Source organism: Manis javanica, chromosome 15 (assembly GCF_040802235.1).
Source record: "Manis javanica isolate MJ-LG chromosome 15, MJ_LKY, whole genome shotgun sequence".
NCBI classification, from domain to species: domain Eukaryota; kingdom Metazoa; phylum Chordata; class Mammalia; order Pholidota; family Manidae; genus Manis; species Manis javanica.
This window is the reverse complement of record NC_133170.1, coordinates 13,247,862-13,269,990: the sequence shown is the minus strand read 5'-3', so window position 1 is coordinate 13,269,990 and position 22,129 is coordinate 13,247,862. Positions and strand designations below refer to the sequence as shown.

At 35.8% G+C, this 22,129-nt stretch overlaps 1 protein-coding gene across 27 annotated transcripts in view; it reads right to left on the bottom strand.

Annotated features, from left to right (window-relative positions):
* The window catches only part of C2CD5 (C2 calcium dependent domain containing 5), an 86,663-nt gene that overhangs the window by 18,592 nt on the left and 45,942 nt on the right, over nt 1-22,129 (bottom strand). For all 27 annotated transcript variants that reach the window (XM_037020321.2, XM_037020330.2, XM_037020325.2 and 24 more), the window contains 6 exons: nt 20,275-20,389; nt 17,457-17,552; nt 14,034-14,225; nt 10,820-11,006; nt 7,926-8,090; nt 1,050-1,190 (listed from right to left, as the gene is read on the bottom strand). In XM_037020321.2, the coding sequence (XP_036876216.1) occupies nt 1,050-1,190; nt 7,926-8,090; nt 10,820-11,006; nt 14,034-14,225; nt 17,457-17,552; nt 20,275-20,389 (896 nt within the window). The remainder of the gene's footprint in view (nt 1-1,049; nt 1,191-7,925; nt 8,091-10,819; nt 11,007-14,033; nt 14,226-17,456; nt 17,553-20,274; nt 20,390-22,129) is intronic.

Sequence of the window (22,129 nt, the reverse complement as noted above, 5' to 3'; positions counted from 1 at the left end):
AAGTGCAGTTAAAACATAAGTAAAATCTTTTTATTAAATACAGAGCTGCTTTAAAATATAATTACGTAGGAGCAGAATTTAAGTCCTGACTCACGAACCCTAAGCCTCCCTTCACGCCACCCCTTGGGACTTCGAGGCCACTTTCACTTCAGCGTTACTTTCGCTACCCACAGTCATCATGGGCATATCTCAACCCACTATTCCCAAAGACCTTCCACTCCCACATCTCAAGCATTCTCCAGCTCCAGTTCCCTGTCTCTCTGTGCCTTCTCTTACTGACTCTGTACCTTGCCCTCAGTCCTCTGCCCACACCTGTTCTCTAATTAGCCAGGACCCCAAACAGAAATATCAATAGTGCTCGAGATCCAACTTCAGGTAATGCAGAGAATAGCTGGACAGTTTGTTACAGACTCCTGGATCCCACCTTGAAACTTTCATTCACTGGGTCTCAACTAGGGACTCTGGATTTTGCATTTCTCACAAGCCTGACCATTCTATAGGGGAAGGTGAGGGAACAGATTTGTGAGGAAAGAAGCTCCATAAACTTTTCATGCCACATTTGTTCAACAGGAATGTTAGTTCTGAGTGGATTTTTATAATGAAAGCTCAGTTATACCTTCTGCATTCAGTAAGAAAACACTACAGTCAGAATTCACGGCACTTATTACATTACATGTAAAAATGTTATAATTATAGTAACATGTTAAAGCATATTAAGCAGGCAATAATTACAGTAAGTGGAAGAATAACATTTTCTTATTTAAATTTATTCAAGTTTGCAAAAATAGCTCCAAGAGCTTAACATTATTTTAATTTCATTTTAGCCCATACATTAATTATAGATTAATATATCAGTCATGTAGTGTTACATGAAGAATATATTACCAAACTCTTGATATTTTCAAGTTTTTTATAATTTCTATAATAAAACTTTGAAGTATTACAAGTTTTAATGATACAAAAATATCACATCAATTTTTAGATATGATTATAAAACCGCACATCTTATCTCCCAAAAACTTTAAAAGGTTAGTCCAATGAAATAATACCTCCAAAACAAAAGCATCTTTTTTCCCATGTGAAAGGTCCAATTCTGTAACTTCATCAGAGCTTTCTGACTGAGATCTTAAAAGTCTTGAGCGTTGTCTAGGTTCTGGGATGGGTGATCCTATTATCTCTTCAGATATCTCCTAAAAGAAATAAATCAGTTTGTATCATCTAAGTTTTCTTCAGTTTTGTTATTTTTCTTATAAACTGCAATCTTTTCTTTTTTCCTTTTATTGAGGTATAACTGACATGTGTAACATTATATTAGTTTCAGATATTAGTTTCATTATATTAGTTACAGTTTCCTATTTGTAGATTTCAGTTTGGCTTAAAATCTTTGTTAATAGACAAATACCTGTGGGGAAAAGTCTACAAAATAATACAAATACAAAATAATACACAGTCTATATTTAATTATATCCCTTATGACTAATTAACCTTTTACAGAATAGGTGGATAATTCCTTTTAAGGATAATAAGCAGTATTGCTATTTGATACACTAACTCAGAAACATGTCACAGACATAGCAAGGCAATACTGACATCTCATGTACAGAGAGGGCACTACAACTGGCAGTCACAGCTCAGAAGGTACTTACTACTCAACATTTAAAAGACCTAATAGCGATGCAAGGATGGTACAACATTCGAAAATCCACCAACATCATCCACCACATAAACAAAAAGAAAGACAAAAATCACATGATCATCTCCATAGATGCTGAAAAAGCATTCAACAAAACTCAACATCCATTCATGATAAAAACTCTCAACAAAATGGGTATAGAGGGCAAGTACCTCAACAAAATAAAGGCCATATATGAAAAACCCACAGCCAACATCATACTGAACTGCGAGAAGCTGAAAGCTTTTCCTCTAAGATCGGGAACAAGACAGGGATGCCCACTCTCCCCACTGTTATTCAACATAGTACTGGAGGTCCTAGCCACGGCAGTTAGACAAAACAAACAAATACAAGGAATCCAGATTGGTAAAGAAGTCAAACTGTCACTATTTGCAGATGACATGATATTGTACATAAAAAAACCCTGAATACTCCTCTCCAAACTACTAGAACTGATATTGGAATAGAGCAAAGTTGCAGGATACAAAATTAATACACAGAAATCTGAGGCTTTCCTATACACTAACAATGAACTAATAGAAAGAGATATCAGGAAAACAATTCTATTCACAACTGCATCAAAAAGAATAAAATACCTAGGAATAAACCTAACCAAGGAAGTGAAAGACCTATACCCTGAAAACTACAAGTCACTCTTAAGAGAAATTAAAGAGGACACTAACAAATGGAAACTCATCACATGCTCTTGGGTAGGAAGAATTAATATTGTCAAAATGGCCATTCTGCCCAAAGCAATCTACAGATTCAATGCAACCCCTATCAAATTACCAACAGCATTCTTCAATGAACTGGAACAAATAGTTCTAAAATTCAAAGCTCTACTACAAAGCCACAGTAATCAAGACAATTTGGTACTGGCACAAGAACAGAGCCACAGACCAGTGGAACAGAATAGAGTCTCCAGACATTAACCCAAACATATATGGTCAATTAATATACAATAAAGGAGCCATGGACATAAAATGGAGAAATGACAGCCTCTTCAACAGCTGGTGTTGGCAAAACTGGACAGCTACATGTAAGAGAATGAAACTGGATCACTGTCTAACCCATACACAAAAGTAAATTCGAAATGGATCAAAGACCTGAATGTAATCCAGGAAACCATAGAACTCTTAGAAAAAAACATAGTCAAAAATCTCTTGGACATAAACATGAGCGACTTCTTCATGAACATATCTCCCCGGGCAAGGGAAACAAAAGCAAAAATGAACAAGTGGGACCATATCAAGCTGAAAAGCTTCTGTACAGCAAAGGACAGCATCAATAGAACAAAAAGGCATCCTAAAGTATGGGAGAATATATTCATAAATGACAGATCCAAAAAAGAGTTGACATCCAAAATATACCAAGAGCTCACGCACCTCAATAAACAAAAAGCAAATAATCCAATTAAAAAATGGGCAGAGGAGCTGAACTCACAGTTCTCCAAAGAAGAAATTCAGATGGCTAACAGACACATGAAAATATGCTCCACATTGCTAGTCATCAGAGAAATGCAAATTAAAACCACAATGAGATATCACCTCACACCAGTAAGGATCGCCACCATCCAAAAGACAAACAACCACAAATGTTGGTGAGGTTGTGGAGAAAGGGGAACCCTCCTGCACTGCTGGTGGGAATGTAAATTAGTTCAACGATTGTGGAAAGCAGTATGGAGGTTCCTCAAAAAACTCAAAATAGAAATTCCATTTGACCCAGGAATTCCACTTCTAGGAATTTACCCTAAGAATGCAGCAGGCCAGTTTGAAAAAGACAGATGCACCCCTATGTTTATTGCAGCACTATTTACAATAGCCAAGAAATGGAAGCAACCTAAGTGTCCATCAGTAGATGAATGGATAAAGAAGATGTGGTACATATATATAATGGAATATTATTCAGTCATAAGAAGAAAACAAATCCTATCATTTGCAACAACATGGATGGAGCTAGAGGGTATTATGCTCAGTGAAATAAGCCAGGCAGAGAAAGACAAGTACCAAATGATTTCACTCATCTGTGGAGTATAAGAACAAAGGAAAAACTGAAGGAACAAAACAGCAGCAGAATCACAGAACCCAAGAATGGACTAACAGTTACCAAAAGGAAAGGGACTGGGGAGGATGGGTGGGAAGGGAGGGAGAAGCGGAGGAGAAGAAAGGGGGCCTTACGATTAGCATGTATAGTGGGTGAGGGGCACGGGGAGGGCTGTGCAACACAGAGAAAACAAGTAGTGATTCTACAGCATCTTACTACGCTGATGGACAGTGACTGTAATGGAGTTTGTTGGGGGGACTTGGTGAAGGGGGGAGTCTAGTAAACATAATGTTCCTCATGTAATCGTAGATTAATGATACCAAAATAAAAATTAATTAATTGATTGACTGATTGATTGGTTGATTAGTAAGTAAATAAATAAATAAAAAGACCTAATAGCCCATCAAGAATTAAAGATTTAGGTCTCCAAAACGGATGCTAATCTTTCATATCTTTTCTTACCCAGTGGTAATTTTTTAAAGCTCCACAAGGTACAATATGCATTATGAAAAATATGTTATGGGTATGTATAGGTAATACACAGATTATGCATGTATTTACTAATGCAATTTATTAAGCTGAATTAATTTTTGGTAGTTACAAGAATGATCTTGAGATCAGTGTATGGTGCAATCCTACATGGGTTCATTAGCTTTTACAAGTATTACACAGTCAAAGATCAGAACTAATTAGAGGTTCTAAGTATCTGTTGGCCACAAAGAGTATTAAGAGAATTTGGATATGTGAGCACAAATACAAAAGGCATATCCCATTACTGGTGTAAAAGTTATCTTTTAAAAAACAAGGAAATTATGAGAAAAGGATTTTCAAAACTGTACTTTTAAATGTTCACTGCTAACGCATACCTTAAGTAACACTATCATCACAGTTTCATAACATAGCTATCTATAAAGCACTTCACATTCATTTATCATATTTGCACTCTAAATTAACTTGCCCTGTATACATTTGACAGGGTGCCTAGTATAACTGCAAATGATAGAGTTGCAGTTCGGAGGAAAGTGGTTTGCCTGGGTGTGAAAACTAGTAAGTAAGGAACTTGTTTAGATCAGTTATTTTGCCTCTGAGTGCAATGCTCTTCCCACTATTTACCACCCTTCTTTTTATAATTTATAGTAACTTAAAATTCAATAATGCTGCTGTTCACTGTATGATAGACCTAATAAATGTACCTATCTGGTGTTAAATAGATCTTAAATTCATGATGAGGTTTCACCACTGGTATTTTTGGTTATTCTAAAAGTCTTGCATCTTATTTTGGTACCTCTAGTTGACTGAATTATCTCCATTTAAGTGATATTACATCTCTGCATTAGAAACATTTTTTAATGTATTGATTAAAAAAAATAGCATTTACATGCTCCACATCGCTAATTACCAGGGAAATGCAAATTAAAACCACAATGAGATATCACCTCACACCAGTAAGGATCGCCACCCATCCAAAAGACATACAACAACAAATGTTGGCGAAGTTGTGGAGAAAGGGAAACCCTCCTACACTGCTGGTGGGAATGTAAACTAGTTTATCCATTGTGGAAAGCAATATGGAGGCTCCTCAAAACGCTAAAAATTGAAATACCATTTGACCCAGGAATTCCACTCCTAGGAATTCACCCCCAGAAAGCAGGAGCCCAGTTTCAAAAAGATATATGTACCCCTATGTTTATCGCAGTACTATTTACAATTGCCAAGAAATGGAACCAACCTAAGAGTCCATCAGTAGATAAATGGATAAAGATGTGATACATATACACAATGGAATATTATTCAATCATAAGAAGAAAACAAATCCTATCATTTGCAACAACATGGATGAAGCGAGAGGGTATTATGCTCAGTGAAATAAGCTGGGCAGAGAAAAACAAGTACCAAATGATTTCACTCATCGGTGGAGCATAAGAACAAAGCAAAAACTGAAGGAACAAAACAGCAGCAGACTCACAGAACCCAAGAATGGACTAACAGTTGCCAAAGGGAAAGGGACTGGGAAGGATGGGTGGGAAGGGAGGGATAAGGGGAATAAGGGGCATTACTACTGGCACACATAATGTAGTGGGGGGGGACACAGGGAAGGCAGTATAGCACAGAGAAGACAAGTAGTGACTCTATAGCATCTTACTACACTGACGGACAGTGACTGTAATGGGGTATGTGGTGGGAACTTTATAATGGAGGGAATCTACTAACCACAATGTTGCTCATGTGACTGTATATTAATGATACCAAAATAAAAATAATAGCATTCACTTCAGCTGGGGCTACCTTCCTAACAGAAGGAACAAGTGTGATTCACACTTTCAGGATGGGCATACATTGTTTCAGAGAAATGAAAAGACAAAACTATAATATGAGTAGTGGCTTGGTACAATTTATCAAATTCTAAGATATTACACTAAAAACCTGTAATGTAGTCATATCTTATAAAAGGCAAGACATGTTAGAAGATACATAAATTGATTAGCCCTTTTGTGGAAATAGTCATTTTCAACACATGAAATCCATATATGCTGAACTTTTGAGAATCATAACAGATTTATTCCCTCCTCTAAACTGTCTTACTAAAATAGAAGCTCAGTATTTACTGAGTGGGTGAAGTCACTTAATTCACATTCTCTAAATATGTCTGTCTTCAATAGACTCACATAGTAAAAGAAGACAGACCTGTAAAAGCAAAGTGCAGTAATACTTAACAGGCACCGTGACAGAAGCACAAAGAGGTACAATAGGAACACAATGGAGGAGGGGGTCGATTCTTCCTGTGGGAGGTCAGGATGGAAGGACAGAGTTCATAAACACTGTTAAGCAAAAGAGTTCAGCTCATATCATTAGAACTGATAAACCAAGCCCTAACATACAGCTTTGCAAATCATTCTCCCCAGGAGTTTGCATAAACACTATTAGTGGATGTTCAACTATCAAAATATAAACAGAAAAGAAAAAATAATACTCCAAAAAAGCAGCAAAGTGCTACATGGAAGCTCTTACAAAAGGCATTTAAGCATTAATATATTAATGCATCAACTTTTTTAGTGAGTTTAAAGAAGCTCTATAATAGCACTGCTCAATAAAATATAAAGCAAGCCTCATAGGTAACAATTAAAAAAAGGAACAAATGAAATAATTTTAATAAAATATTTTATTTTACTCAATATATCCAAAACATTGTATTTCCAACATGTGATCAATATAAAAAGTACTCATGAGCTATTTTACATTATTTTTCATACGCTTCAAATTCTGGTGTGTATTTTACTTACAGCACATCTCAGTTCAGACTAAGCACATATCAAGTGTTCAAAAGCCACATGTGGCCTGTGTCTACTACGATGAACAGAGTGACTCTAGGTCATATCCTTAAATTTCCTCCCAGCTTAACAACTCTGCTAGAAAGCTGTAGGTCTGAACTATAATTCAGATGCATTGTTCTAGATCAATCAAAATTCGACGTATGTATAAAAATAAAAACACCAACATTGTTATCCACTTTCCTTTTAGAGAAGCATTTCCTTATCAAGACTCATAAGATCATCGTCACTCTAACTCCAACACATCTTTCTTTGCATTCAGACTATGGCTATCAGGCTCTTTTCGGCAGCGGGCACTGTGACACCTACAGCAAACTTGGTTGCGAGCCTCACTACGGCAATAACCAAGAGGAAAGTTGTAAGAAAGAAGCTGAACCTGAAAAACTATATTCTTTCACCACAGACAGGCAAGCTCTCTTTTTACTAAACAAGAATATTTTAAGCCTTTATTTAGTAATTCAACAAATATTTATCAAGAGGCTACTACCTGGAGGGACCTATATTCTAGGCATTAGGAATACAGCCCTGAAGGAAGTACTTCTACTGGAAGTAACAAGCAATTACAAAAACAAAAAACGTATCTCTCTGTGTATATGCAAACACACAGAGACACACAGAAATAAGAGAAATAGCAAACAATATAACAGAATGGGGTAGAAGTACCAAAAACGGCAGGAAAATTACAATTTTCAAATAGGGTGGTCAGAGTGGATCTCCCTGAAAAGGAGACACTTGAGCGCAGACGGAAAGGGAGAGGGGTCAAAGAGTGAATAATGAGGAGAGCAAATCTAAACAATGAAAAATATATACATTTTATGTCCAAAATAATGTAACCAAAAAAAACCCACATCTAAATGTATTCAAAATATCAATTTACTTACTGGAGGATTGATTTCATATAATTCTTTATTCTTAGCAATCGTGTCATTTATCTTCTTTTGCATATGAGAGATATGCTGTTCGTATGAGCCATCATTAGGAGTCTTCCCAGCAATCTGAATACCACCAGGGGTTGGTAAGGCTGCTAAATATACACCTGTGGCCGACTTGTAAAAAAAAATGAGGAAATAGTCAGAAAAAATATCTAAAAAACAGTAGTTCATAAGTTTTCGTACTTAGAAAGTGGTCTTTGCCCTGTAGGAAAAAGATAATTAGCATCAGGGTTTGCACAGGACATACATGGAAGGGCACAGAAAAACATAACTGGTGAAAAGGGTTTGGCTGCATCTGGTGAGAACCCTGGGGGATAGAAGTGAAAGGAGGATTCACTGTTCACTGCATTCTCAACTGCATTTAAAAATTTTTACCTTATGATCGCAAAAAATAAGATGCATTGAATAAACAGCTTAGAAAAAATAATGAAAGGTTTTCATGAATAAGATAATTTACCTTTAAAGTGGCAAAAGTAACAGGGAAATTTGCAAAGCAAGTGAAGAAAATGAAGTTCAGAAGGATAGGAAACTTACTAAAATCACACTGTCAAAATGTGGAGAAAAGGTCTGAATCTGTTTCTCACTCCAAACCCCAAGACCTTTCCACTACACCACCCTACCTCCTTAATTGCCAAGAAAGAAAACTTTGATACAGATTCATTTTAAATATTTAATTCAGTAACTATTCATTTCTGATTCTGTAACAGTATGATATGCCATCCACACTGGAAAAACTATCTGGGGAAATACAAAATAAGATATTTTATATGTACACATACATACACACACATATACCACACACATACTCTTTTAAGCATCTACGTTTAAATATGCACCTATGATCCAGTCTCAGACGCTCAACCTCAGAACACCCTCTGAACCATATGAAGCCTTAGTGCAACATGTCTAACACTTTCTTAACTGCATTTACTAATGAGGCAATAGCACAGAATGGCTGAGAATACAGACTGCGGAACGAGACCAGCCTGGGTGTGACAGCCAGCTGCAGTACGTGTGACCATACACTCTGGCCAAGTCTCCACCTATCAGAGCGCCCATACTCTCCTCGTGTAAAGTGAAGGCAGGGCTACATTCCTTCTGGAGAAGCACAGTGCCAGACACCGAGCAGGCGTAGGAACGGAAGCACTCATTACCATGGAAGCTGCTCGTGAACTGTGAGATGGAAGTGTACAAGCTAAAGCAGAGCACAAAGGTTAAAATCTCAAGCAGCTGTCATTAGTACAAGTAGGGATCAAGAAGGGAAAGATAGTAAGTATCAGAAAAGGCAGTATCTGAAGCAGGTACTGAAGAATTATACAAGGGGCATAAACTAGTTTGCTGGGGCTCACCCATTACGTGTTTGACATAGCCGGCACAAGGCTGTTTGAATCTCTGAATCTGAATTCAAGCTCTTAATTCTCATAGACACCCACCAATAACTACAGTTTTGTATTTAGCCCCTATTACATATTTACATTAAGTCCTCACTAAGCATGTGAGTTTTTAGACTAATGAATTATAATGAACACTTTTTTCCCCATATTAATCTAAATATCAAATATTTTAATACAAATCAGATTACAGATTAATTACAAATTTCTCTTATTTAAAAACTGTGATCACCTAGTTTATCATTTTCACACTGTTATCCCCCTATATATACTAAAATTTAGGTATTTGCCCTTATAGAAATAAGAGATGAAGCAGGAAACAATTTAGCATTTTTATCTAAAACGCATAAAGAAAAAAAAGAATTCAAGATGCATAAATTTCTTTAAAGTAAATTTCTATGCATAATTTTAGAAAGATGGTGAAGAATTCCAATTTGAAAAGTGCCAATGATACAGAGAAAAATTCTAGCTAGCAAACTCTCTGGAGTATGAGAGGATTTCCCTAAGTACTGTTGATCAGCTATCTGATCAATACATATTTTGCAGGCATCTAGTTCTCTGGGACTCAGGCTACTCATAAAAGTAGCTCTCACTTTCTCCACTGACAACTCTCTAATCAGAACTTTTTTTCTAACAACCCAAGGTGAACAGGAAGCTGAGATAAAGAGCTTTTCATTGCCTCACAATTTATGAGCACTTAAAAAACACACATACATTATTGCACATTCTGTTGACCACAAGTGCACATTTATGATGACTTAATTTTCTAAGAGTAGGCAGAGTCTCTCTCACATGTGTTGCTTTATTTTCTCCATTAAAACTACAGGTCATTGTAGCACAGTGGCCCTCCCCCTCAGAGTGATTCTCCCCCCTCTCCCCACTCCCAAGATATCTGGTAATGCCTGGAGACATTTCTGGTTGTCACACTGGAGGGAAGTTATTAGCATCTAGAGGGCAGAGGCCAAGGATGCTGATAAATATCTTAACAATGAACAAGACAGACCCTTACAACAAAGAGTTAGCCAGCCCCAAATGTCATCAGTGCTGAGAAAAACCCCTTTTAGAAAAACCCATTTTAGTAATGGATAAACAATAAAGTCCAGAACAAAGGTGGCCAACTTATTAAACAAGTTAACCATAATAATTTTTAGGTATCTGACTACTGAAGATACGGTTAGAATATAAAAGTATATTAATAATGTAATTACAAATAATTTTATATAATAATTTCATTTCATTTCATTTTAAATAATAATAGATATAATTTTTACATCTAAAAATATTTGGAAGCCTATCACCAGATTTTTTACTTCTTATAATGTCCCCACCCCTTAAAGCTCTGGATGTCAGTTTTTTTAGGTAAGCCTTTTTAAAAGACTCTTTGAATCACATCAAACAGAATCCACTGCAAATACAGGAATCACAAAACACAAACACAACACATAAACTTACCGCTAAGCCCATCAACATATTTTCACCCACTGTGATCTGAATTCTTAGACCAAATAAAGCATTCATTCCTTTGAGTTTCAGTTTATTCATTAGCTGAGTATGTACTTCATATTCCATGAATGGCAACAGGTTACTGATGGCTGTAGCATTTGCTTCTGCCGGTGCCTTCTTTTTTAAGCGGCATAACCTGTTAAAGCAAACAAATTTAGCCCATGGACAGTATTCTTGGTACCATCTTAAGAAACGTACAATTTTTCAAACTTTCTCAAATCATCTTTTCTGCCATTTTTTTCACTGTACACGCTTTTGCAGAAGTCTTATTTCAATAAACAAAAAGACAAAAATCTCAAAATCTCTACAAATGAAATAAATGCTGGCCCAAATCACTACAGAATATAACTTTATATCTTAGGTTTCATAACTCCCTGTGATCATATGATGGATGGATAGCAGAAGAAAAAAAAGTTAATTTACTCATTAACGGAATGCAAATCTTGAGTATCTCACCATGTGCCAGGCACTGTTCTAGGCAGTGAGCACTAATTAAGGAACAAAACCCAACGTCCCTGTTCTCACGGCTTTGTTCCAGCACAGATGGTAGATGGGAATAAACAAAGAAGCAAGACAACCTCAGATTAAGTTTAAGACAAGTATCTAAAGAAAATGAACTAGGGGAAGTGACTGGGGGTAACTAGAGTCCTCACAGGAAAGATGACACCTGAGCAGGGGCCTCAGCGACATGATGGAACTGGGAACCTTGGGGAAAGACAATTACAGCATGGAGCTGGCGTATTAGAAGAGACAAAGGCAGATGACTGTAACTGAGGTGAAGGGAGCAAGGGTGAGAGCAGTACAGACGAGGATCAGGCAGGGCCACGACTGTATCAGGGGCTCCGAGTCATGGTGAGGAGTTCCCCTGCGGATGGTGATGCTATTGAGACCACACCCTGAGAACTGCTAATGGAAACTAATCCCTCCTACCTAAAACAACAAGTAAAAAGCTGGATAAATTATTTTTTTTAATCTTAAAAGCATCACAGGATCTGTGCAAGAGGCAGTGGGGGCATAAATATAAGGAGGTACCATGAGGAAGTTCTTCTGTGGTGGTGGAATAGTTCTGTCTCTTGACTACAGTGGGAGTTGCACAAATCCATTTGTGGTAAAACGGCTTAGGACAATACATTTACACACAAACACATAAATGAATGCGTGTTTTAAAAACTGTAAAAACTGAGTAAGGTCTAAAATATAGTTAACAGCATTATACCAATGTCAATTTGCTAGCTGATCCTCTACTATAGCTACATAAGCTGTCAGCAATGGAGGTAGGAGGGTGAAGGGTACAAAAGGACCCTCTACCATTGCAACTTCTTGTGAGCCTATCACAGTCAAAGCAAACAAAACACAATGAGTAATGACCAGCAGATACAACAGAAAGCAGAGAATTCAGATAGTAAAATTATCAGTTACAGAATCAGTCTGTAACATGTGATATTATAATTGAAAAAAGACAAAATGAAACTTCTAGAAATAACAACAGATTATCAAAAATTAAGAACCCCAATTATTAGGCTTGCTAGCATTTTAAAGACAGCTGAAGAGAGATTTAAAGAATTGAAACATAAAGTATCTAAAATATATAGTATAGAGAAACAAACAGATTGAAAATACAGACAAGAGTGTAAAAGACACAGTGAGAAAGTCTAACATATTTTTAACTAAAGTACCAAGAAGGGAGAAGAAATGAGACATGGGAAAACTAACATCTAAAAATTTTCTAAAACATATGAAAGATACCAATCTACAGATTCAAGAAGCCCAATGTATAACAATTAGAATAAAAAGAACTCCACACCTAACACTTCATAGGGAAATTGCAGAAAACTAAAGACAACTAGAATAGCACACACAGCCTGAGGAAATAAAATAAGCTCTCTTTGAAGGAACCACAGTTCATCAAAAAGGTTACTTCTCAACAGCAGCAATGAAAGACAAAAGGCAGTGGAGGGGCATCTTCAACATGCCAGAAGAAAATAACTGCCACGCTGAAATATCTTTAAAGGTAAACACATTTTCAGACAAGCAAAAATAGACAGTTACCATTTTAAACCTACCAAAGAAATACTAAAGGATATACCTCAGGGGAAAGAGGAATAATCCCAAACAGAAGGTCTAAGATACATGAGAGAATGAAAGCAAAAGTAAATGGATTAGAAATATATTTTAGAAGAAAACTCAACGTGACTTTGTAAAGTAACAATGATGGGGTGAAGTTAGGAAAGAGGACAGAATCAAAGAACACCTTAACAGAGAAGACTAATAAGAAAGAAGTAGAGAAAATCAGCAGTTCAATTTGGAGTATGTATGAGATATCTATGATATCAAAATGGGTGTGAAGTAGACATATAGGTATATGAAGCTCGGAAGAGAGTTCTGAGTTAGAGTTACAAATCTGGGAGTCACAGACATACAGACAGCACATAGACTGACAGAAGCTGATGAGTTCAACTAGGAGGAAAGCTTTGAAAAGAGGTCTATACCCATGGCTCTCAAGGCTCAAGAAATGAGGAGGAATCAACAAAGAGACTGAAGACTATACGTAAAGGCAGGAAAAAGCAGAAGGTGTGGTACTGCGAAGTCAGAGGAGGGTCAAGGAGAAAAGATCAACTGTGTGACTACTGCTGAGACGTTTAGGCAGATGACAGAAATGTTCAGCAGGTTTGGTAACCTGGCAGTTGTTGGTGCCCAAGACAGCTACAGCTGTTTCCTGGAGGCCTACCACAATTTGGCATTTCCTACTCCAGTATATTTTCAAAGGAACTCTTAGCAGCTAAGTGAAGTAGTAGAAGAACCACAGCATAGCACCGTTATTTAAAGAAAAAAGTCTATTTCCAAAATGTATTCCATATTTAATGTCATTAAAACATACTAAGTCACCTCTCTAGCCTGCAACAGGTAAATTAATAATCTTCATAATAATAAACATTTGTATGGAACTTAAATATTCAGAATCGCTTTTGCATATAAATGTGAGTTTTTGTAAGGAGTATTTTTTTCTCCCAATTTTCTGTCCAGTAAAATACAAGTTTCAGATAGAATTGTCCAGCCTGACCAGGATCACACAGGAAACAGTCAAGCAGATATCTGAAGATACATCTATCTGACTCCATACCATAAACTCTTTCAGGGACCCAAAATGCTCTCACAAACATACCTTGCTTGAATAAGACAACCTTTTCCAATAACTGCTGCATCTGCTGGGAGGTCTATGGTTGTAAAGAGAACATCAGGAACTTTCTGTTTCCTGCAGTTGCAGCAGTACGTGAGATGAGCTGGAAAAGGCATATTCAGTTCATCATACGGTATATGGCAAAATCCACAGCCTGCAGGCAAATTTTCTTCTGTCCTACATGAATGCATTAAAAAAGCATTAAGGCCTTCTTGAAACTTCCTTGCATTTTTTTCAAAAACATATACTACATATGCAGTACCTGTACCACAACTTTCACCACAGATTGTAAGAGCACCGCTATGATTGGTTAACAATTAAAAATGACGATGAAATCAGGCCATACACTTTCCCATAAGAGAAAATATTTATATAAGTAGAAAGTCATTTTGTATCAATTCATATGTTTGATGACTTACCACCTGACATAAACCATTATTATACCAAAGTTTTCTCTTTGTGATACAACCTTAAAAACAAACGGTTAGGTGATTAAGAGTGACATTTTCCTACAGTCTGACAAACACTATATATCACAAAATAGTCCTAAGCAAACTTTTTTTTTTAACAAGACAACCTAACAATTTGAAAAAAAAATTATGGTTAAAAACAAATCTATTTAAGAATGTAAAAAGTAAGTCAAAAATAGGCATACTCTAATGCTTCTAATTTCCAATGACTGTTTAACATTTCTGAGAAACTGGGACACCTGTTTCATACATGGCATGCTCCACCAATGAACAAACCACAACCGTCCCATTCACTGTAAAATGTTTGTTGTAATATGCTGTTTATGAATTCATTTTACAGTAAGTATTTTTTCACTCATTAAATCTGAGGTAATTAGGAGGATAGCAATGTAAACAGAGGGAGGCTCCACAGAGAACGCCAGACTCTCAGAGCCACACCTTCCAGGGGTCTGGGAAGACGTGGGGTTTCAGTTCTCTCTAATCTAAAGCAAACCATTTGAAGTTGCAACTTGGGAAGTAGACAAATTAAAAAAGAGAAATGCTACTGATTCTGTACCACTAGGAGTCAGGCTTTTCTGCAGATTCTTTGTGTACATGATTTCACTGAATTTTCACGACCCTCTAAATCAAAACAAAATACTTCCAAGATATCACTCTTTTTATTGTTGAGATAGCATTCTGGTATATGAAAAGTAACAGGGGAATCAGACATATCTGAGTGGAGATGTGTGGCTCTGAGCAAGTTACTTAACCTCTCAGAGGTTCTTCAATGAAACTTGAACAATATCTACTTAGAAATGGTTTTGATTTTTTTGAAGACTAAGTAAAAAAACTATAGCTAAACACACCCTCCCCAAAATAATGCCCAGCAGATAACAAAACTAGTTCCCTTGGCCTGAAACCAACCTAAGTTGGTTATAACACTAACTAATAATTTGTCAGTTAATACACTAACTATGTCAGCCACACTAAATACAAAGGAGCAGACCGGTCTGCTTGAATCCAAGGCCCATTTTTTTATGGGGACATAAAAAAATGAAAACTGGGGGAGTTTTTAAATAAACACCTCACAGAAATTTGAACATACGTGTTACAACATAAAGTATAAAAAGTAAAAATTCTAAATTTATGAAAGCATTTGAAATATGAAATGTACAAAAGGGATTGTCTCCGAATAGGAAGATCTTAAGGAATTTTTTCTTCCTTCTACTCTCCTATACATTCCAAATTTTCTCTAGTAAGCATTAATAATTTTATAATGAAAAACAAAAAGTAAGTTTCCTCTTTCACAAATCAGGATGGTATCTATTGCACTGAACTGCCGTATAAGAGAATTAACTGTATACATCCAACGTACGACACCAAAATGACCAAACTGCATGGAAAGGGTCATTTGTTAGATTAGGCTTCTGTCAACACAAGAATGAAATCTACTTACACGCAAGAGAGCTATATTTCAGTACTAGGACAAACTGCTGGCAAAGTCCTTTTTCCCAACAGAACAGTCCAATTGTTTAATGTATTTCAAAATGTCCCCCTTTCACTTTCTTATTTATAAGGACTTCTAATGGTCTGAAATATATTATGGTTAAATCCATTTCTAATACAGACAAAAGAAGAAACTGACCAATGTCTTCTGTGTGCCGGGCTACGCAAGCTAGAGCATCTCTGTTATATAGCGACTTGCAAATAGATAATAAATCTGATCACATAATAGAACTTGTATATATTTTGCACACTATATATATATATTAACATAGAAAAAAAAAAGCAAACATGAATTCTGTGCACATAATTTCAAGGAGGAGTAATTAAAATTTTATTACCCAAGTAGACTCTGGACCAAATTAATTGTTTTCTATGTGGGTATGTGTATACATATGATAATTTTATCTGTTTACAGAAAGCATTTATGACATTTATAGAAGCTAATAAAGGGGCCAGTAATCAAATTAACCAAAAAGTAACCACATTTTACCTAATGCTTTCAAGTTCAACCTTTTCTTTAACATATATTAAAGTTATATTTCACTTTTCATGAAGCTTTTATATATAATCTTGGTATAATATAGTATTTTGCTAGTTTTGCAAATTAAGAATTTTCCTTATGAAAATTGTCTCATGGCCTTTTACTATTTGGAGGTTAAGACAAAGGAAAAGGAAGAGAAAAATCAAATAAATTATAGTTAACTCAATCAATGCAGGGAACCCCCACACAGTTAAAATTCTATGTATAATTTTGACTCCCCAGAACTTAATTACTAACAGCCTACTGTTGATGAGAAGGCTTACTGATATAAACAGTTGATTAACACATACTGTATGTTCTATGTATTATATACTGTCTTCTTACAATAAAGCAAGCTAGAGGAAAGACAATGTTTTTTCAAATTGGTGCAAATCTCCAAAATATTTTCCAATATATTTATTGAAAAGACTCCTGTATAAATTAATGACTCTAAAACATCTTACTACATTGATAGAGTGATGGCAATGGAGGGGGTGAGGACTTGATAATATGGGTGAATGCTGAACCACTATGTTGTATATTTGAAACCATTATAAGATTGCATATCAATACTTTAATAATAATAAAAAAGAATCCATGTATAAGAACTCGTGCAGTTCAAATCGATGCTGTTCAAAGATCAACTATATTTGTTTTGTAACAAATAAAAAAATGTATACTTGAAATTCTTCAATTGGTAGTCATACATGTCACTTATCAAGATGCCAGAAATAATGTATGTCATGTAGTGAACTCAATACTTGTCTGTTGCTATGTGTTAGGTAAAAATCAGTGAAGTGCATGGTCCTGATTTCTACACTGTATCACAAGAACCCACCCTCACAGAAAAGAACTCTCCCAACTCTGGGAGAAAAGTCAACCTCTCCCTTCTCTGCCCTTATGGAAAATAAGCTAGGCTGCCAAGACAACCTCTGTTCCAAACAGCCCTCCACGGTGCCATCCTGCAGAAATCTAGGGTTCAGTACAGCTGCTGTGCCGGATGCAGATAAAATACAGACCTCTTCACTATAAAAGAAAAAAACATAAACTAGTTAACATTTTTAGGCAATCTAACTTTGGAAAATGTTAACTATCAAACTGATTTACAAGGGTGACACTTTAGATTCAGGTTATATTCTACTAAACACTAATAATATCACAGGATTGCCTGCTGTCCTAGGACAGGAAATAGAATACTATAAAAATGGAAAGAGTAAGGACTCCTTATTACTTAAAAATTGTAAGAGACAAACCTCTTCTTCTCTATATCTGCATATAACTTTTCCCCTTTCAAATGATAAATCTTTAAATCGTAAAGTAATGACAAGATTTGCATAAAATATTGTAAAGCTGATAAGACTAGAATGTTTCAAAGTAAAACTAATAAATTATATTGCTAAATCAAGCAATAATTCATTACACTATATTACAATACTTAAAATGTGTATTAAATTTTATTCTAAAACCACAACTGTGTAAATATCTACATTGCTATAGCTTAATTTGAACTTTATAATAAAAAGGTATCTGAAACAAGTAATATCCAAAGTATGCTAATCAGAGCTTAAACTACATCACCATATGTATGATAAAAACTGATTTTCAAAAGAATTCTCTGTAACTATGACGTATCATCCATTTGAAAGCTGAGAAATTACACAGCACAACTGGTAAATGAGATCACCCAAAGCAAATGCGCAAAGTTTTGGCCTAGCGACAAAATGCTGGAAATAAGGTAAAGTGTCAAAGGACCAGAAGCCTAAGAGGACATGAAAGAAATGGCCACTTGATCTGTAGCTGAAAAGAGAAAGGCCAGAAATGTTTAAGTGGGAACTAAGAATGGAGAAGGGATAACACGGAGCCAGTGACGGTGCTGAGTCAAGGAGCTACCAGACCAGAAGTGCATCAAGGTGTTTAATCCAGTTATCCTCAGTAGTAGAACAGCAAAGATTAGTAAAGATGAGATTTAAATACAGAGATTTTTTTGAGGTCTAGAGGAAAAAAAAAGACATTTTGTCAGGTGAATCCAAACCTCTAAGTAAATTAATTGGACTCATTTCTGTAGACTCCTGCATCTGCAACCTATCTCCAGCCATACTCAACCTATACCTCAGGCCTTCTCCATATGCTATTCTCTGAGACCTGAACACTCTTCTATGCCTCTTGTCTTCATTTACATAATTCCTACACATCCCCCAAGATTCCATTCAAGCTTCAGCTACTCCATTAATACTTTTTCTAATCCTACTTCTAACCTCCAGACCCCTGGGATCCCACAGCATCTGAGAATATCTCTATCATAAAATGTATTATATAACTTATCACAATTCTCCAAGAAAATATGAATCTGATGGTAAGAACTATGTCTTTTAAAACTGTATCCCTAAGACCTGAAAGAGTATAGCATTAAATCCATGAATGAAGTAGGACTATCTACTAGGGAGTAAGTTAGGATAAGCAAAATAAAAGTTAGTGGTTTAGCAGCCAAACAAGAGTAGAAAAACTACAGTGGGAACAGAAGAGCTCAAGAGTATATATATATATATATATATACACACACACATATATATATATGCATTACATAGTCTGCAAAGGAAAAGAAGGGGCCCTCAGTTGATGAAATAGCATAGATCTGTACTATCCACATTTACACGATCCAGGCATTTTTCTCTAACAAAAATTATCACCACAAGTGCAAGAGAATTATCCATGTAATAGCTGGCTGGCATTTAAGAATTATCCAAGGACAGAAGGTGTAAAAAACAAGAGGGCAGAAGGTCAGTTTCTAGATGATACCTATTGTAAAGTTTTACAGGGGCTGAAAGCAGGGTTCAAGGATAACAGACAGCGAGTCACGTCAAAACCTGAATAAGGAACTCAGAACAACCTTGGTTAAGATAAGGCTCAAAACAAATCAGGTGTAACATATGGCAAATGGAACAGGGGGAAATATATTGTGATCCAAGAGTGAAATTTTATAGGTACAAGTTTTTAACAAGGAACAGTTTTGAGTAACAATGAGGTCCAAAATATATGAAAGTCAAGAAGGGGTAGAGGACTTGAGAATGAGAAAGTATAGTATGAGGATCTTAGAAGGGAGATAATCAACTTTAATGGAGGAAATGGCAGAGAAGTAATTAAGATAGGTAGAAGAATGTTTTGGAAGTAGTAAAGTCTGAACTGGGACATGGGATGGACTTTAAAGGCGGGAGATTTTGTTCAAATGGAAGGTAGGAGAAAAAGGAATTGAGAACTAAGAGTATGCAAGTCCCTAACCCGACCGAGTTCAGAAGGATGACTTGTTGGCAGGAGGAAGTAACGCTGCAGTTAGTGAAAGGCAGGAGTTTGCCGACAAGCCTAAAGACATATGGCAATTCATTTACAACAGATGAAGGGCTGCAAAGTTCCCAGAAGGAGGAGCGAGTGGAGTCACAAATTGGAATAAAGTAGGCCCAGAATTAATACTTGCTATGTGCCAGTATTATAGTCTCATTTAATCCCTCAATAGCCTAATTGATAGGTGGTTATCATCTCCACTTCAGTGTATAAGTTGAGGCTCAGAGGAGTAATTTTCCCAAAATTCCACAGCAATTAAGTAGCAAAAATGGCATTTGACATACTCTGAGGCCCATGCTCCTGACTCACTCCACTATTCTTCTTCTCTATATCTGCATATAAATTTTCCCCTTTCAGATGATAAATCTTTAAGTTACAGCATCTAGAAAACCAAGGTGTTGTTATCATTTACCAGATGCTAGTTGATTCACTGTAGCCCACTACAGCATGACAGCCTAATGCTTTAGCATGTGATTTTATTTCTTGTCTGATTTCTGCCCACCACGCATCTCGAGTTTCTGGTTCATCTGAAAAATAAATTTTAAATCAGTTCACTACTCAATAGCACATTATCTTTCTGAACAAAAAACTTTTAAAATAACTTACTCTGGAAGGCAAAGAAGTACTGTTCTACAACAGATTTTAAAACATCACGTCTTTAAAATGCTACTTCTCAAAAAGTGTATTAACACTGTAATTTAAGGCTACTTCTCAAAGTTTAACATTTTGAACTTGATTACTAGAAAATAAACCACCTATTTCTATGTGCTTTATTATTTTGAGGAACATCTATAGGGATGTATTTTATCAGATACAGCTCAAAACGTAGACCCAGAGTTTCCAGATTCCAGTCTTAAAATGAGAAGATATCCTATATCTCACCTCACTGAGTGAACACCTTATGAGTCATATCCAAAGATACACAATTTAAATTGTGATTTCATTTCCTGGTAGCTATTTTTTTTTATAACCCATTATATTCTGGGTTCTTTCCAAGACAAAGATTTGTCAATGTTAATAAACGGAAAGCCATCTATACCCATCCTTCTAAAGAGATGTGGGTCCTAAAGCAAAATGACAAGAAAAAAGGGACTAGCCAACTCAAAGAAAGCAAATACATTTAAAAGATTAACACAAATAATCTGGTTAATGTACGTAAGGACAAGTTTCAGATACAACATTCTAACTCCATATAACTGTAATTAAGAAAATGCCTTAGTATCATAGAATTGAATTTTATTACCACAGAGAAGTCCAATATTGCTTATAACAGAGCATCTGTCATACATACTTCCTAATCACTTGCATTTAGCTGCAAACTGCTGGTGAACAGCAGCTGCAAATTACAGCAACTTTTTATGAGCAAAAATGTTAAAAACAGAAACAGTCTATAATCAGTATATCCTAATTTATTTTTGTGGCCAATTTCATTTGGGAACAATCTGAGATAGAAAAAACTTAATCAACCCTTAATAGGATGCTAAGCTCTCATTGTCAATTTTACACATAAAAGGCACTATTAAAACTGAAAATAAAACAATCCAAAAACTTTCTTTTTTGAATTTCAATACATATCCAGTTTTCAAAATATGTTTTTCAAAATAAGTAGAATTATACTCACTAGTAAAATACTGAAGACAGCAAAGTAAAGAAAGTTTAAAAGGCTTGATATAGCTCACATTTCTATGATGTAATTCTGTTTTTTCCACAGGGAGGAGATAAGCAAAAGGAAGAAATGAGGAGCTAAGAAGCCAGAACTACAAATGAGGGCAGCCAGTTCTTGGATTAAAGTTTTGGATCCAAGACAGAGCTACCCTGAAACTTTCTTTCAGAAGAAAAGGAAGAAATGCAGACTCCAGGAAACTGAGGAAAAGATCAAAGTATGAGATAAAATAAAGGAAGAGAAATAGAAAAGACTACAATGCAGAGTTAGCAATCAGTATTATGAACTATGAAAGTTGTGAGACAATTTGGTGACCGTATTTTTACATGCACTATTATGTTAAAAAGAATTTCTTCATAGTCCTAACTGAAATGCAGACATTAACAGCACAAATACACTTCCAAATCCACTCTCTCTTCTTCTTCTAAGACATGTTCCCAGACCAATTTGGACACCTATCTGACATAGTCCTTTCCTAATAGGGAATTTTTATTTCACAAGACAAATGATTATTCAAGTAGTGGCTCAATCTATCAAATTATTACAGTTCTTTGAACATGGATTATCACAAAGAACATTAGAAATATCTCAGTTTAGAAAATAA